General features: G+C 44.9%; 2 protein-coding genes across 3 annotated transcripts in view; both read left to right on the top strand.

Moving 5' to 3' along the window:
* The first annotated feature begins 2758 nt into the window (after nt 1–2758).
* Nucleotides 2759–7902, top strand: FAM177B (family with sequence similarity 177 member B). Its single transcript, XM_083733869.1, has 5 exons — nt 2759–2909; nt 3737–3895; nt 4531–4597; nt 5202–5299; nt 7623–7902. The coding sequence occupies exons 1-5, from the start codon at nt 2883–2885 to the stop codon at nt 7818–7820; spliced, it is 549 nt and encodes a 182-aa protein (XP_083589995.1). The 5' UTR covers nt 2759–2882; the 3' UTR covers nt 7821–7902.
* Nucleotides 7903–12822: 4920 nt separating this feature from the next.
* Nucleotides 12823–18312, top strand: part of DISP1 (dispatched RND transporter family member 1) — an 86029-nt gene continuing 80539 nt past the window's right edge. Inside the window, exon 1 of one of the 2 annotated variants that reach the window (XM_083733070.1) lies at nt 12823–13788. In XM_083733070.1, the coding sequence (XP_083589196.1) occupies nt 13609–13788 (180 nt within the window). In that variant the 5' untranslated portion in view covers nt 12823–13608. The remainder of the gene's footprint in view (nt 13789–18312) is intronic. The other variant, XM_083733072.1, reaches the window with a different exon arrangement.

Here is an 18312-nt window from a genome sequence, read left to right as displayed (position 1 = left end):
ATTGCACTTAGTTGTGCTTTGGCTTGGCTTCGTGTATAGGGGCGAGCTGTGGTTTTGTGGCTTGTGTCAGCCAGATCTGTGTAGGGATTGCAGGGGGGTGCAGCATCCGGAGGTGCCACCATGGACTGGCTACTGGATGGTGTCAGTAATTCATCTGTGGAGAGGGTCTGGGTTTGGGTCTGGTGTGGTTGATTGGTGTTGGCGTTCTGTGTGCCTCTGGATCTGGTGTCAGTTTTTGTGGGGAGGGCTAATTTCCAGATGTCTGGCAAGCGGGATGTGTCGTCACGCTTGTTCATGTTGTGAGGGTGTTTCTCTATCTCGATGGCTTCCATGATTATTCTCTTGTGGTGATGTTCCGTGTTAAAGAGCAATTTGGAATCTGCAAAATTAATTTCGTGTCCTGTTTCTTTCATGTGTTGGAAAAGAGAGGAAGTTTTTTCTTCTTTTTTGACGGCATTCTTGTGTTCTGCGATACGTGCATTTATTCGTCTGTTTGTTTGTCCAATGTACGTGGCTGGGCAGACTTTGCAGGGTATTTCATAGATCCCTTGGTTTTCCAACTGGATTTTATCCTTGGGGTTTCTGAGGATATTGGCTATTTTTTGGTTGGTGCAAAAGGCTGTTTTGATATTGTGTTTATGGAGGATTTTGCTAATTTTATCTGTAGTGCCCTTGATATAAGGAAGGAGGGCCATGCCATTGTTTTCTTCTGTGTCTTGGTTTTTGGGGGGTGTTTCCTTTTGGATTAGCTTCGTAATCCTGTTTTGCTGGTATCCATTGGCAATTAACACATTTGAGAGATTCTGTAACTCAGTTGTCAAGTGGTCTTTGTCAGCCAGGCGTTTGGTTCTGGAGATGAGAGTCTTGGCTACGGAGTTTATTTGTGCAGGGTGGTGGTGTGATTGTGCATGTAAGTAGCGGTTGGTGTGTGTTTTTTTCTGGTAGATAGTGTGTCCTAGGGAGCCATCAGGTTTTTTGTAGATTAGGACGTCAAGGAAGGGAAGTTGGTTGTTGGCTTCTATTTCCATGGTGAATTGTATTTTGGGGTGTAAGTTGTTGAGATGTGTGAGGAAGCTATCCAGTTTTTCCTTCCCGTGTGGCCAAATTACAAAGGTGTCGTCAACATATCTGAGCCAAAGTTTGGGTTTGTGTTCTGACTTGTCTAAAGCATTGGTTTCAAAGTGTTCCATGTACAGGTTTGCGATGACCGGTGAGAGGGGTGATCCCATAGGTGCTCCTTCTATCTGTTTGTATCTTTGTCCATTGTGGAAGATGGACGAGTGAGACCTCGTCGAAACGTCGCCTAGACACCCCAACTTTTACACGGGAAGACACCCGAGGACACCAAAACCTGCATATATATATATATATATATATATATATATAATGTTCACAAATGCACCAACCAAGCACGTACGTCGATATATAAATTACATGTCTGAAACCCCACAGAAAGTCCTGAAACCATTTTGTCCCTCCCAAACTGACCTCAAACATTTCTCTGCAAGGTTGAAGGAAAATGGAAACACCTCCCCATTGTCTACTCCTTCACAAATCATATCTTAAGGGTATGTCTGTGTATGAATAGGGTGAGCCTGTGACCTGGCTCAGGAACTAAGACTGGCCAGGCTCCCCAGGGTATCCAATCAAGTAACCATTAACAGTTAACCTGCCAGGCAGGAGATAAACAATGCACTCAGATTTCTGTTGTAGACCACCCTTTCTGTGATGTAGGTATGATGTATCTGGGGGGTGGTCTTGAGCTACACCCCTTCTGTGATGTATGTATGATGTTTCTGGGGGTGGTCTTGGACTCCAGGGCGGGCAATTTAAAAAGTCTGTATAAGGGTGGGCACACCTTTGTTTGGGGTCCTCCGCCTGCATGTGAAGGGGGCACCCTATAGCAACAGTTAATAAAGATCAGGCTTACTAGCTGCTTTGCTTCTCAATATTCTCTGGTTGGCCTCTGTTATTTTCTCCAACCGATGGAGAACCTTCAAAGTAGTTGTAGTCCAACAGCATTTGGGGACCCAAAGTTGAGAAAGCCGGGCCTACCTTATAGGATTGTTTTTAGGACTTCTGACAGTGACTGACTATGAATAATTTTGAACGCCTTGGTACACTATAAATTAAAACCTATTACCAGACTGAATCAGAGTGGGACAGAATCATTCAAGCCTTGGAGCAGTTAAACTCAAAATAAATATCTCCTTACCAAGTCTGATTATGCCTTATTCTTTGCTATGCATACGACAAAAGCTTCTGATTAAAAAATGAGATAATGGCTTGTTCAAGTCGGTTCTGTCGGGAATCCGCAGCATAGCTAGAAGACCTGCGATTGCGACATGTAACTTCCTAACACGTGGCACTTTCACAAAACAAGCAGTAGGTGGCGCGGCATCCCAGGTCACAAGCGGCTTCTCTCCATTCAACAAAGGTGTGGCGTTGATTCTGGCTGGTTAACTGCTGGGAAAGAGCAAATACCACTGTGACTTTTAACCTTGTTAAACATTTTGAGGGAGGGAGGGCATCAAAAAGGAGGTGCTGAAAATGAATCCCTAAAACTAGATTTGGAAAAAAGAAATTGCAGATTTGGCAGCCTCCTAAACTATTATTTTTGCAGGTAGTTGTTCCTCTTGGCTCGCCACCTCTCTGTTGCAATCATTTAGATCTGCAGGACAGAAAAAGGAAGAAAAAAGCCCAGCCCACAATTCAAATACAGCCAGCCCTTTTTATGAGCGCAATTCCCTCCTGAAGCAGCTCTGCTTTTCCTGACTGGTGTCTTCAGCTGCTAATGTTCCCAAAAGAGGAGGAGGCCCAGTTATGTTTTCTTGTTTTCCTCCCAACTTCTTCAGCATTTTAGTCAGAGTTTCATTTCTGTGATGGAAGGCAGCCAAGGGATTCTGAAGGTGAGTGACTATTGTGGGTTTTTAATAGATCTTTAGCAATAGCTGCCTATTATAATTCCTCACACACGGCAGCAGAGAAAATCCTTTGAACCTGCTTTTAACTCCCCTGCTGTTTGTCACAGTAGCTGGGAGATAATGGAGCGGTAAACAAAATTTTCTGCTCCAGAGCTAGATGTGTTTTTCGCACGATCCCCCGATGCATTGTAAAATATGTGTGCAAAATATTTTAAGTGCACAATATGATTTTATGGACTGTGCTGAAGCCCTGAGCTCTTCATAATCAACACATATAGACTCTCATATTTTGTACTTTATTCACATACTCCTGAGAAGACAAACACTTTCCCTCTAGCTAAGCACAAATTTAAAACAACTCGGGCACGTCATGGGGGTGTGTTTGTATGTCCTAAACTTCTTCCCTGTTATCCTAGAATAGGGGTAGCCAACATGGTGTCCTCTAGATACTGTTGGACTCCAACTCCCATCATCCTCAGCCAGTATAGCTGGTAGTCAAGGATGATGGCAGTTGTAGTTCAACATCTGGAGGACTCGTGCCCTAGAATCAAGCCTGCTCTTGTCTTCATAGCTCTGCTTGGTTTTTAGTTTCCTGGTCGCTCTAAAAGCGTGGCCAAAAGTTGCAAAGAGTGCAATGGAATGTTAAGTAGATTCCATATTTGTATATGATATGCAGTATACACAGAGGATATGTGCAGCACACAACCTTATTACCAACTCACCGTGAGCGAAATAAAAATAATGATGCATATGGATGCTCCCACAATTTTCCTAAAATTGTCTCAGCTGATCACCATCTTTCTGATGAGCAGGAAGAAGAAAATGGTGGCAAACAGCCAGGAGATGAAGGTTCAAAGGGGGGAAAACCTCCAAGGAGGATTATTCATTTTACAAGTGGTGAAACGATGGAAGAATACAGTACAGAGGAAGAAGATATGGAGGAAAGCGACCACAATCCACTTCCTGACACTGTGAGAATGTTTTTAAAAACAGCAAATTTGTATATAACCTTACATTAAAAAAAAAAAATACTCCCAGGGCAGCTAATAACACAAAACAAAAAGCAATTAAAGTAAATGTATCTAATTTCCCACTGCATACACACTATACCTTTAAAGCACAATCCACACCCACCCATCCCCCGCAAAGAATTCTGGGCACTGTCGTTTCTTCAAGGTTGCTGGGAATTGTAACAACAGCGCCCATAATTCTTGACAAAAATAATGTGCTTTGGATGTGCTTGAAAAGCAATATACGTGCACAGCATATGACATCAGGTAATTTAAAATCTCAGTAGAGCCGATAATGACCATCAGTTGGTACCGGTCTTAATGTGCTGGAAGGCCTAAGCATTAATATATACCTGGCAATGACTGGGGTCTAAGCAAGCTTTGTTAAAGAGGGCATTTGAATATGCTGGGTGCCACGACAAAAAAGGCCCTTTTCTCCACCTGTCACTCCACCTGAGTTGTAAGGAAGACATTTTGTCTTCTGAGGTCAAAAGAGACATCCACAGCCCCGATCTCAAATATATAATCCTGCTGTTAATGGAGTGGCAAATGAGTTTCTGTACTGTCATTGGTAAAATTTTGCTTTTGTTTCATAGGTTGGCCTCTCCTGGGCTAGTTATCTGCGATTTTGGGTCCTTCGAATAGCAGCGACAACTTTTTTTAGTAAGTGTTTTCCTTTTCAATATGGTTGCCAGATTGATGAGGTGAGAACAGTCACCACATCAATTCACAATTGCTTTAAAAAATGCCCATGTTGGGTCTGTGGACATTGGTTAAGTCTTCTGCTCCTGGGTAAGGACGTCTGTCTGTCTTCATCTTCATCCAGCAAACCAGGAACAAGGCCTATCTTACTATAGCCACCCCCAGCTTAGGGCCCAACAGATGTTATTGGACTACAACTCCCATCATCCCTGACCAGTAACCATGCTGGCTGGGGTTGATGGGAGTTGTAGTCCAACAAATATCTGGAGGGGCACCAGGTTGAAGAAGGCCATTTTAATGGAAGTTAAAATGTGGTGCATATGGTGTGGGAGGATTAATGTGCATCCATAGTCCACAGAAATCAAGTTGCCCTATGGCCCATCTTTTGGTCTCCACATACTCTGCTCACAAGCTAGAGATCAACATGAGCTCAGCTCAGGTGGGATGTGGCTTGTTGTATCGTTGGGATCCACTGGTGATTCCCACTTCCCTTCTATCCATTTTCTATTCTCTCTCTCTCTAAGATGAAGGTCCCAATTGCTGTTTTTCTTCAATATCCTTACAGCTTGCGAATTTCTTGGTGGGAAGTTCGCCGCGCTGTTTGGACTCAATGAATCCAAATATCAATATGCAATAGACGAATACTACAGGACACAGAACAAGGTAAGTGTAGTCTAGCTCCAAGTGGAGCAAAAGCAACAGGAATTAAGATCACTGGGATTGTTTGTGTTTGGTTAATTAGGGTTGCTTTATTATGGCTCAGGCCCACAGCACCGATCCTATTGAATTTATCTCCAGGGAACGACCTCCTTTTCTCTGGCAACTCTTCAGAGAATTCAGAGCAAATCTATTTGTTTACCGATTGCCCGGTTATCTGGCTGTTTCATTGGAGGCTAAGAAGCTGCTAGGGATAAGCCCTCCTGTTTTCTTGTGAGTCTGCTGAGTGACAATAAAGATGAAGCTGGAATGCAATCAGCTTTGGATGTGGGGATCTCTGAAGAGCAAAGAAAAATGGGCCTGGCTGTGAAGTTTGGCAGGAAATAACAAAGGAGGGTCCTTTTGAAATTGTGTTACATGGGAATATTAAAGGCATGTTAGCACTCACTTCCCAAAACAAACATCTTGTATTCCTGCTGGTCCCTTTTAACTGTTTCCGCAAGCAAGTCTCCAAAACAGCTGATAAGAATTACTTGTAGCAGGTGGGACTCCACAAGACTTCATCTTTTCCTAGAAAACTGGCAGTCTCTTTCCCTGACACCTAGTTTAGTGTTGGATGGGGGAGCATTTCTTAAGATAGCACTCTCTCACACCTCCAGCCTGCAATTTATGCAATTTTGAGTCATATGGAAGACCACTCTTTCCCCTGCCCCTGCAAGGGTCAGCCACAGCACAGCTGGAAACTGCTTATAGACTTTGCATCATAGGCCAGTCTTTCTCAAAACAGCAGGCAAACGAGGTACAGATTTACCATTTCACCTGCTGTTTTGTGAGAAGTCAGCCTCTGATGCAGAAACCTAAAAGTGGTTTCCAGCTGTGCTGAGGCTGACTGTGGAAGCAACAACACTTATTTTTCTTCAAAATGTCTGAGGTCTGCCTTTACAACTGATGATATACCTAAATTCTAACACCAGCAAAGGAGATGGGAGGAAAGGTGACATTTTCACTCTCTCCTTCTCCCCCTTGGTGTCTTCCTGAGGGCTCCCAAAAGCTTTTCCTTTGACTGAATAGGGCGGGCTGTGGCTTAGGAATATGGGGAGGCTGTCCTGTTCTGTGTTTATCACAATCAGTGCTGTTTCCATTCTGCTACGTTTCAGCTTCCACTAATACTTACGTTAAGGGACACGGGTGGCGTTGTGGGTTAAACCACAGAGCCTAGGACTTGCCGATCAGAAGGTCATGGTTCGAATCCTCGCGATGGGGTGAGCTCCCGTTGCTCGGTCCCTGCTCCTGCCAACCTAGCAGTTCAAAAGCACATCAAAGTGCAAGTAGATAAATAGGTACCGCTCCGGCGGGAAGGTAAACGGCATTTCCTTGCACTGCTCTGGTTCACCAGAAGCGGCTTTGTCATGCTGGCCACATGACCCGGAAGCTGTATGCTGGCTCCCTCGGCCAATAAAGCAAGATGAGCGCCGCAACCCCAGAGTCATCCGTGACTGGACCTTACGGTCAGGGGTCCCGTTACTTTTAATACTTATGTTATTTATTTCACAAAATTTAAGTACCACTTGATTATAAAAAAATTGGTAAAGGCTATTAATGGCTATTAACCATGATGGCTGTGCTTTGCCTCCACGGTCATAGAATCATAGAATTGTAGAGCTGGAAGAGACCCCCTGGGGTCATCTAGTCCAACCCCATGTAATGCACAGATCTCAACTAAAGCATCCATGGCAGATGGCCATCCAACCTCTGCTTTGAAATCTCCAATGAAGGAGGGTCCACCATCTTCAGAGTCTTTTCCACTGTTGAACGCTGGGTGACTGACTGAACCCAATGAGTGGTCAGTAAAGGTTCCTCATCATCCTGGAAAAAAATGACAAGTGGGGTACTGCAGGGTTCTGTCCTGGGCCTGTTGTTGTTCAACATTTTTATAAATGACTTGGATGAAGGAATTGAGGGGATGCTCTTCAAATTTGCAGGCAACACCAAACTGGGAGGGGTATCTAAAGCTAAGGACAGATTAGAGAACTGGGCGCCAGCTAACAAAATGAATTTCAGTAGGGACAAATGTAAGGTTATACATTTGGGCAGGAAGTGGAAGCTGGACCAATATAAGATGGGGGACACTTGGCTTGTCAGCTGGAAACCGCAGGACAGGAGAATGTGAGATTCCTGTGGACATCCTGGACCACTGTCCCGATCCAGTAGGCTCTTATGTAAAAATAAGAAAATATTTGTTTAGCTGTTGTCACATGCCTCCATTAAGACATCCAAATTGTTTTGGTTTTGTGCCTTGAATTTGCTATTGTCTGGGGGTTCGTTTCAGGAAAGTGAAAGTGATGAAGATGGAGAAGAGATGCAGGAGATGGAGGGGACTGTTGCATCAAATGAAAAAGAGCACCTGGAGAGGCAGAGCTTTGGATATGGGTCCATTGATTCTAAAGAGACACCTGCATATTCTCTGGAAAACACTGTTGCAGTGGTCAATGAACTTGAAGAAGGTAGCCTCCCCAGTCCAAAATGAACTTTAGCCACTGTCAAGTTTGTAAATAAGCACTTGATGCACATCTAAATATGGAATGCTTTGAATAAAAAAACCACACAGCTTTTCCTTGTTACTGGAACTTCATGCTGAACAGACCCATTCATGCCCAGAATATAAACTCGTCAATTTTAATTGGGGGTAGTCTCGTTATATTTTACCACAAGGTGGCACTGCACGACAATCTCTAATTTTGAGGTTGCCTTTTTCAAGTTGTCCCAAGACAACAGACTTCTAGTAAAAAGAGACATGGCTGCTTTTGTTTTCACAACAAATTCATTCAGCTTGAAAATGGTTCCTGTTCATTTGGTGGTTGTAATCTGGGTTTGAATTGGCACTTTAGCAGCCCACTATGTCGGGGAGTAATTATTTGGTTTATTGACACAAAGTGTTTGTTTTATTCAAGGAAGAATCTACTATATATTTTGGAAAGTGGCTTGTGTTTGTGAACGATGAGGGTGGAGATGCTTTTTCAGGTATACAGGAGTGAGGCCGTTTAGGGCTTTAAAGGTCAGCACCAACACTTTGAATCGTGCTCGGAAACGTACTGGGAGCCAATGCAGATCTCTTAGGACCGGTATTAATATGGTTGCGGCGGCAACTCCCAGTCACCACTCTAGCTGCCGCATTCTGGATTAGTTGCGGTTTCCAGGTCACCGGCATTGCAGTAGTCCAAGCGGGAGATAACTAGAGCATGCACCACTCTGGCAAGACAGTCCACAGGCAGGTAGGGTCTCAGCCTGTGTACCAGATGGAGCTGGTAGACAGCCGCCCTGGACACAGAATTAACCTGTGCCTCCATGGACAGCCTCAAGTCCAAAATGACTCCCAGGCTGCGCACCTGGTCTTTCAGGGGCAGTTACCCCATTCGGGACCAGGGAGTCCCCCACACCCACCTGCCCCCTGTCCCCCAGAAACAGTACTTCTGTCTTGTCAGGATTCAACCTCAATCTGTTAGCCACCATCCATCCTCCAAATGCCTCTAGGCCTTCACTGCCTTCACTGGTTCTGATTTAAAAGAGAGGTAGAGCTGGGTGTCATGTGCATACTGATGAACACTCAGCCCAAACTCCCATATGATCTCTCCCAGTGGCTTCATACAGATGTTGAAAAGCATGGGGGAGAGGACGGAACCCTGAGGCACCCCCCAAGTGAGAGCCCAGGGGTCTGAACACTCATCCCCCCCACCACTTTCTGGACACGGCCCAAGAGAAAGGAGCGGAACCACAGTGTGCAGCTATGAAACTTGTACAACCTGTTTTACCAAATATTGTGGCACAACATGCAAAGTACAATGATGCCTTTTCAAAGCACCTCCGGGTCTCCCCAAAATGACCAGACATCCAAAATAAAATTGCACCTAGTCTTGAACTGTAGTCATATCATTTTCTATGGGAATAGGTAGCAAAGAGAGAAGTGGGGAGGGTCTAGAACAGGGGTGGGACAACTCTTAGCTCTCCAGATGTGGACTCCAGCTTTCATCTGCTCCAGCCAGTGTAACCAGTAGGAATGCTGGGTTGTAGTCCAGCAACATCTAGAGCAGTGTTTCCCAACCTTGGGTCTCCAGCTGTTTTTGAACTACAATTCCCATCATCCCTGACCACTGGTCTTGCCAGCTAGGGATGATGGGAGTTGTAGGCCAAAAACATCTGGAGGCCCAAGGTTGGGAAACACTGATCTAGAGGACCATAGGTATTCCACCATTTCTATAGTTGGTTTCCAGGCCAAGTGATTTATCAACTGGACAAAATGAGACACCAGTGCCTTCTTCCATCTCCAAAGATGAGGTCATCATGCTAAACCAGTCAAACAGAATCGGATAGCATATTTAAAGTTACACTTATATGAAATTGATCTCACTGTATGACTCTTGCTTGCATCATTCAATGTATATCGTACATTCTACACAATTTCCTGGTTGTCTCAGGAGATTATTAGGGGATTATTTGATAAACCAGAATTAGTGCGATTCTCTTAAGGTCACTTTCAGATACATTTGACACTAGGATGAAAAAGTGTTGCTGTTTTTTTAAAAGTTACACACTGGGCCTCAAATATTCCCAGAATCTCCATCTGGAGATACAATGCTAAAGGAGCTGACTTCACAAATGCTCAGAGGCAGTAAGTTCGAATGTATCCTACAGAGATGAACACCAGTTTATTGCCCAAGTTCCCACTATAAAGGTGCATCAGTTGCCAGAGCCTTTTTTATTCAGCTAAGTATGTGTGACCATCGAACATAGCTGAATATTATCACAGGGAAAACATTTGCTATTTCAGATGGAATAAAGGTCTCCAATTAGGCTGCTGCCTTTTTTTCATGCTGGAGACTATGTGGCTTTAAAACCTGTTTACTAATTTAAATTCAACAGGTGCAGCTTTCTCCTATTACAGCAGTTATGAAAGCAGGGGTAGCTAATCTGTGCCCCACCCCCAGATGTTGGATTCTAACTCCTGGCAGCCCAAAGCAGCAAGGGCTATGGTCAGGGGTGATGGGAATTGTATTTCCAATGACATTTGGAAGCTCACGTGTTAGCCCCCTCCCCACCAAACCCATAGGAACCTTGCCAGAAAAGAAGAAGTCAGATCTAGTGTAAGGCACAGCTGTCTGCAAAGAAAATGTTTTTGGGACTCAAAGGTTATAGAGGATTGGAGCCTCCCTGAGCATAAAACCCCATAGATAAGAATCTATTTATGTAAGCATGTGAATCTGGCAACTGACAGGTTATGCAGTTCCTAAGGGGATTATGTTTGTTATGCGGAGCAAGAGAGTGAATTTGACTCAAGCCTTAACAGTGTTAAGGCTTGAGTCAGAAATATTCTTATCATCCCTTTCAACTCTTTCCCCTTCTCTGAGAAGACGTGAGAGTACAGAAACAACCTGGTGTCCATGGGAAGGATTATCTGTACCATGACAAGAGCTTTATGTCAGGGCCACCGTTTCAGATTTTCATAGCCAGCAAGATCCATATAATAATAATAATTTATTATTTATACCCTGCCCATCTGGCTGTGTTTCCCCAGCCACTCTAAGTCCCACTCTTGAATACTTCACTTAAATGGTGAAAAAGCAGTCTAGCTGTGATTATTTCCTGCTTTGTTTATACTTCAGTTTTACAGTCCTCAGCTATTAGTCATAATCGCTTCATGGGCATATCTCATCTCTGGATACTCAGGGAGATTCACAGCAAAGCATGAAAATAATGTAAGTATATCAACAGTACATTGTTATTAATGGCACCTTCCTATTTTTTTTTATAACATTCAAATTTTCATAATTTAAAAGTTACACAATTGAAAACACTTCAGTATCTTTCCCCCCCATAATTCATTGCTAAAGGGAACAAAGTCACACGTCCTGTGCCTTAGGAGGTGGTAACAATTATATGCCGAATTGCTCCCCAGGTCTGACTGCCTGTGGTTGAAAGCAGCATGCTTTTCTTCAAGTACATGCAGGTGCCCCAGCTATATTCTTTCCTTGAGCATTTCACCTTTCCAGCATTTATGTAATGGATGAAAATCAGGGTTTAAATCCTTAATTAATTAATTAATTATTCAATCAATAAGGCTTATCAATAATAAAAAACACCTTTTGTTAATGTGACCCCAATAAACTGGGAAGCAGACATTAAAAAGCAACAAGCGCTTATATAAGCTGCAGAGCACCACATTAAACAAAGGCATTATTCCTTCACACAGAGAGACGTGTATTTGCTTCTTCAGGCAAAGTCAGGACAGGGCAGCAGGCTGATCTGGATGCAGGCTTGCAACCTGTCTTGGACTTGGTTGCACTTCCCTCAAAGGACCAAGTTAGCAGCCTGGGGATTCTCCTGGATTTGGCAATGTCTATGGAAGTGCAGCTAGCAGAAGTTGCTAAGAGTGCTTTTTACTGGTATCTCCTTCCCCATAAAGGCCCTTCCACAAATATGCTTCAGGAGTCTTGGGGATGCTTCAGAATGAAGGAGGCTGAAGGAGAAATGGACAAAAATTGACCCTTATTCACCTATCCCTTTCTACGAGCAGGATCACATCCTAGCATGACAGATATATGAAATGTCTATCTAATCCAAATGGCAGTGCTCCTTTATCATTCTTCCACAGCCATGTGAATCCACCTTTTCATGGAACTTCTTTCAGACTCCAACTGGATGATAAAACTTAGGAGAAATTCATTTGCAGTAACATCCAGCATACTGCCTATGGTCAACTTGTGTGTGTGTTTCCTCAGCCTCTTTCAAATCTACCATTTCCTTCCTTCTTTCCTTCCTTCCATACTCTATTTTGTCGTCCCCCCCACTCATTATTTTTTGTCTTTGCTGTGTATCATCATCATTCACTTTCTTCCCAGGTGACACAAAGCAAACAAAATATAAACTCTAGTCTAGAACAAATTATAGCAAACCACCAATAAAAATTTAAACACCACATCTATACCAATAAAAGGCAGGACTTGCAGATCCTGCCGTACAAGAGAGGCAACAAGTACTTTAAGCAATTCAAATCAGGCAAAACTGCATGTAATAAGGAATTTCTTTTGTTGTTGTTTAGTCGTTTAGCCATGTCCGACTCTTCGTGACCCCATGGACCAGAGCACGCCAGGCACTTCTGTCTTCCACTGCCTCCCACAGTTTGGTCAAACTCATGCTGGTAGCTTCGAGAACACTGTCCAACCATCTCGTCCTCTGTCGTCCCCTTCTCCTTGTGCCCTCCATCTTTCCCAACATCAGGGTCTTTTCCAGGGAGTCTTCTCTTCTCACGAGGTGGCCAACGTATTTGAGCCTCAGCTTCAGGATCTGTCCTTCCAGTGAGCACTCAGGCCTGATTTCCTTCAGAATGGAGAGGTTTGTCCTTCTGGCAGTCCCTGGGGGACTCAAGAGTCTCCTCCAGCACCATAATTCAAAAGCATCAATTCTTTGGCTATCAGCCTTCTTTATGGTCCAGCTCTCACTTCCATACATCACTACTGGGAAAACCATAGCTTTTGCCCAGTGCTTAAAATGGAAAAAGTTGGCACCAGCAGGGAGCATCCCTGGGGAGAGCATTCCACAAGTGAGGAGCCACCACAGAAAAGACCCCTTCTTTGTTTCCACCTTCTGGATGGAAACCCAGGGAGAGGGCACCCAGAAAAGAGATTCAGGTGGTGATTGCAGGGTCCGGGGTTGGTTCATATGGGCAGAGGCTCTGGAAGTTTACAAGGGCGAGAGCTCCCTGCGTTGTTATTCATAAGACACCATCAGCGTGCATAGCGCTTTACAGACTACAAAAGGAGCAGATCCCTGCCTTGAGGGGCTTCCAATCTAAAATTCAACACAAGGGCGACATCAGGAGAAAGAGAAATGGAGGCAAGGCTTAGATGCCTATCCCGCCCCAAGAATCCGGCATACATTCAAACCATGCATTTCAAGTATATAATCTAACCGTCCCAAGCTGCATTTCGCAATTCGATCTAGGTTTTTATGAGACCCCGAGTCAAAAAAATGGTAGTATATCCCTCCCCTCCTCAAAGGGGTAAACGTATTAGAAAGTAGCAAGGGCACGCGCGCCACCCGCCAAGCTTTTCCACCTTTCCCTGCTCCTGGAAAACCCGCTGCCCTATACCAGCCGCGGCCGCAGCGAGCCTAGACCGCGTCGGGGTGGCGCCACGCTCAAGATGGCGGGGTCGCCTGCGCGCCACGCTCAAGATGGGCGGCTGCTCCCCTCCCCTCTCCCTCTCTCCCTGGCCCAGACCTCTTCCCGGCAGTGATTTCCGGAGCGAGAGGGATTCCGTCCCATGGTAACAGGGCCACGGCGGGGGACGCCAGAGGGGCTGCTCACTTCCTGCCCCGCAGAGAGACGCGGCGCGGAGAGAAAGGGAGAGGACGAGGAGGAGGAGGACGACGAGGGCGACGAGCTCCACACGCGCCCCCTCAGCAGCAAGCCGGGCAGGGACCGCCCCCTCGCAGGGACCCAGGTAAGAATTGGTCCTGCGCTCCGCGGGGTGGGGACGGGCAGGGGGCTTCTGCCCCGGGGATTTGCACAGGTAGCCAGCGCCTCGGTTGCAGAGGAGGCCCAGCCTTGTCTGTGCGGACTGGGGAGGTGAGCGCGCAACTGCGGGGGGAGCCGCGAGGACCCGCTGGGGAAAGGAGGAGGAGGGGGCCCCCGCTGCTCGTGAAGCCGCGTTTGGCCCAGCAAACTGGGGCTTGCATCTCTCCAAGCCTGGCTCTACGCTTGGCTGCAGTACCCTTGCTCCTAATTAATGCTAAAAGTGAAGAGTTGCGGCTTTTTACTTACAACAACCTCCCTCTTGCAGAGCTTAAGCATCTTCTCTCTCGGGTCTCAGTGACAACTCTCGTATGCAATTGTTTGCAAAGTGTGTAGAATTTTCCTGTCTCTTACCCGCCTCACAAACCCCTTTCCAGTGGTGCAGAAGGTCCAGCATACCCAAAATGAGCTTCACATCCGACTCTTTGTTAGTACTGTATCCATCTTCTGGAACGGAGGAGGATTTCCTTAGGTAGACTGTTGCTTTCATCACCAGAAGGGCTTTGTTTTCCTGCACTCTTCACATGCAAACATGCACTTTGTATGTGGTGTTCTGCATATTTTGGGGAGGAAACTTGACTCAAGTTCTGGCAGTCAAGGTAGTGATGTTGATTTAGCTGTCACGCTTGATCACTTTCTGGTTGGGGCTGATGGGAGTTGTAGTCCACAACATCTGGATGACACTACTCTGGCTACTGCTGTGTTGAGTATGATGTGTTTCCTTTTGGATTCAAAATTGCACAAGGAGCATTGGAGGTGACGTGGGGAATTTAAGGGATCTTTTATTCAGCTAAATATGTGAAAAGAGCTAGGAAGGCAACACAGTCAGTGCTGTTCTCCATCTGTGTATGGGGACTTTCGTATAGCTCAGTTGTAAAGCACACATACCTTGCACAGAAAAGGTCCCAGGTTCCCTCCCTTGCATCTGTAGGAAGGATTGGAAAAGGCCACTGTCTTGAGAGCCTGCAGAGATGTTGCCAGTCATCATAGAGCTAAATGGACCAATGGTCTCAGCATATGGCCACTTCCTATTTTGCTGGTTGAGGACTGGATTCTGGGGATCGGAATTGCTGAAAAGGTGCTTTGTGATCTCCACAAATAGAGCTGTCTGGTCATGTTTTGTTAGAAACATCATCTGACAGAACCCTGTTCTACTTCGCAGGGAGATGGGAAATGTTCCACTGATGGCTCATTCTTTGATTCGAATAAGATTCCTTTAATTAGTTATTTTCTGTGATGCAGGATTTTTATTCGTGTGTGTTTGAATTGGGTATTAAGAGGATGCTTATGCACACATACGGTATCTTTCTAAAGGGGCTTTTACAGATAAAAGATACATGTTGACTGAAGGTCAAACATGGAAGGTGGAACTTGAGGGAAAGGACCACATGGTTTGTCTAGTCCAAGGCTAGTCAATATGGTGCCCTCCAGTTCTTGTTAGACTTCAGTTTCCATCATTATGACTGTTGGCCATTTTAACCTAGTGTTGCCTGCCTGCCCTAAAATTGGATCCAATTCCAAAGCCATCTCTGACACTTAAGTCAGAGACAGTAGAGAATTTCACTGCCTTTTGGGGTTAATTGAAATTATATTTGAATGCATTATCATATAAAGTTTCTGTATGCTGGGTCAGACCATTCATCCATTTAGTTAAGTATTGTTTACTTCGCCTAGCAGCAGACTCAAGGTCTCATTTGTTTCTCAGACCTGGCATCTGAGAGCCTTTAATTGGAGGTGTCTGAGAGTGTACATGGGACCTTCTGTGCTGGTTCAGTGAGCCGCAGTCCCAATAATCCTTTGGTTAATTATCTGGTGTACAAGAATCTGCTACATCAGAATATTTACATTCCTGTGCTAAGCACATATTCAAAGCAAAAAAAGCTCTTTTAACTTTAGCCATAACATTTATAAAACGACTGCTGCTTTTCTTGGATTGTTCAGAATTAATAAAGGCTCTGGTTGTTTTATTACCCTGTAGTAGAAACAGAGGCTCCAGATATTATTCCACTTATTTATTTTTTACCTCAGAGGGGGCAGAATTTAGTTTGAGTTTGCAACAGGGATTGCATTTTTAAAGTACTGGAAGCTAAGTCTTATGTTCATCTCCCCTCTTCCAAATATATCAAGGGTTGACAGTATTTCTTTTATCATTGAGGTGGGTTAGAACATGTCATTTTCCACTGTTTGTGTAGTTGTTTTTTTTTTAAATAAACACATTGACAACATTTGGTTTCCCCCTTAATTTCCCCTTTCAGTCCCCGCCCATCATAAAAGAACTCAGACATAGCTCATTGATACAAATGAGTACAAGAGAAATAAATAAAGGTAACTTATTTTTATTAGGGATGCGGGTGGTGCTGTGGGTTAAACCACAGAGCCTAGGACCTGCCGATCAGAAGGTCGGCGGTTCAGATCTCCGCAACAGGGTGAGCTCCTGTTGCTCGGTCCCTGCTCCTGCCAACTTAGCAGTTCAAAAGCACGTCAAAGTGCAAGTAGATAAATAGGTACTGCTCCGGCGGGAAGGTAAACAGCGTTTCCATGCGCTGGAACCAGAAGCGGCTTAGTCAAGCTGGCCACATGACCCGGAAGCTATATGCCGGCTCCTTTGGCCAATAAAGCGAGATGAGCGCTGCAACCCCAGAGTTGGCCACGACTGGACCTAATGGTCAGGGGTACCTTTATGTTCCACATGTCAGAAGAACCTTGGCTGGTCTTCCCTTAAACGGAGGTGAACCTAGAGTTGCAACCCTTGGCATACTTACCATATTTGGGAGTAAGTCCCACTAAACGTAAGCGGGATTTAGGTCTGAGTAAACTTGTATAGGATTTCATTACATGTATATCAACAGCATAGTAGGACCATCATAAAAATGTTATAAGGTGAACCTTTTTACATATCGGTGTTCCTCAGCAAACCTACAATCATGTGAATTTCCTGAGTTGATTAATTTTTAAGGTAGGTAAAGGTAAAGGTAAAGGTACCCCTGCCCGTACGGGCCAGTCTTGACAGACTCTGGGGTTGTGCGCCCATCTCACTTAGAGGCCAGGGGCCAGCGCTGTCCGGAGACACTTCCGGGTCACGTGGCCAGCGTGACAAAGCTGCATCTGGCGAGCCAGAGCCGCACACGGAAACGCCGTTTACCTTCCCGCTGGTAAGCGGTCCCTATTTATCTACTTGCACCCGGAGGTGCTTTCGAACTGCTAGGTTGGCAGGCGCTGGGACCGAGCAGCGGGAGCGCACCCCGCCGCAGGGATTCGAACCGCCGACCTTTCGATCGGCAAGTCCTAGGCGCTGAGGCTTTAACCCACAGCGCCACCTGCGTCCCCTTTTAAGGTAGAGCATGCCTAAATTAGAAACAAAACAATTATTCAGTAGTAATGTAAACCTTCGCACCTCATCGGCTATCCAGCTGATTTTAGTAGTTGCTTAGGTTTCCTGTTTGGAATGGGATGTAGAATTCTGGATACTTTCCAGCACATCTGGTGGAGGAAGAGGGGAAAGAAGCAACCCTTTAAACTCAGCCTTCCCCAGCCTAGTACCTTTCAGATGCTTTGAACATCATTACTGAACATTGGTTGATGGGAGTTGTAGTCCAAAAATATTTGGAAGGCACAAGCTTGGAGAAAGATGCTCTAACTTCTCTGTTGTGCCTCAAGGATTTTTTGTTAGTGAAATGGAAGTGGCCTTCAGCCATATTTTGGCCTGTTACTATTTCAGATATTGGGTTATCTGTGGCAAAAGACAGAAGGTGATCATCCCAGAATAAGTATGAACATTTCTTCTTCCCCCACACCCCCTGCTTCTGCACTGGAGATATAGACAGTGTCAAACATTGGAACTCGGAATACGTTTTAAAGGGTTTTCCAGGAAAGAAATAAGAGTTCTTACAATGCTGACTCCTAAATCTTCATATTTTACAGCAGTATGTGTCAGTTTCCCACATAAAACATCTCTTTTCAAATGCTATGTACAGTATTCTTCTTTGAGATTAGTCACCCTCTTAAAGTTGGCTAACAGACCAGAGTTAAGGTTTTTTGTTCTTTTTCCTGGTAGCTTAAATCCTAAAGTCACAAAGTGATGGGAAACAGGTGGGGTAGGTATTCTGGAAGGATACAGTTTGTCACTCACATGCAATGTCTAATGAGTTGTACTGAATTTTTAACCACGTTTTGGAACCTTTTCAGACAATTCCACTAGGTGTTAGCCAAGGGGTATATGAATGAGCATGTGTGTGTGTTTGTGTGTGTATAAGAGAGACAGATGTCAGGTGACAACATATTGGAATATTTCAAATCTGTTGTCAAGCCTGCATGATTGGGATCATCTGAGTGTTCTTTCCCCCCCAGCAACCACCCAAATAGGGCTAGAGTTGTAAAATCAATGGGAAAAAAGCCTAAGCACAACTAAGTTTTGAAACCCTCCCCCCAAACTGCTCAGTTCATAAAATTTCAA

This window comes from Podarcis gaigeae (genome assembly GCF_964106915.1).
Source record: "Podarcis gaigeae genome assembly, chromosome: 3".
Taxonomy (NCBI): Eukaryota; Metazoa; Chordata; class Lepidosauria; order Squamata; family Lacertidae; genus Podarcis; species Podarcis gaigeae.
The sequence above is the reverse complement of the archived record's forward strand: the minus strand, read 5'-3'. Positions and strand labels throughout refer to the sequence as shown.

Excerpts from the sequence above, each read along its gene's own strand:
- FAM177B (XM_083733869.1), top strand. The coding sequence starts at position 2,883 with ATGGAAGGCAGCCAAGGGATTCTGAAG. Across the intron at positions 2,910-3,736 it reads GCAGCCAAGGGATTCTGAAG|GAAGAAGAAAATGGTGGCAA; the intron begins GTGAGTGACTAT and ends TCTGATGAGCAG. Across the intron at positions 3,896-4,530 it reads ACAATCCACTTCCTGACACT|GTTGGCCTCTCCTGGGCTAG; the intron begins GTGAGAATGTTT and ends TTTGTTTCATAG.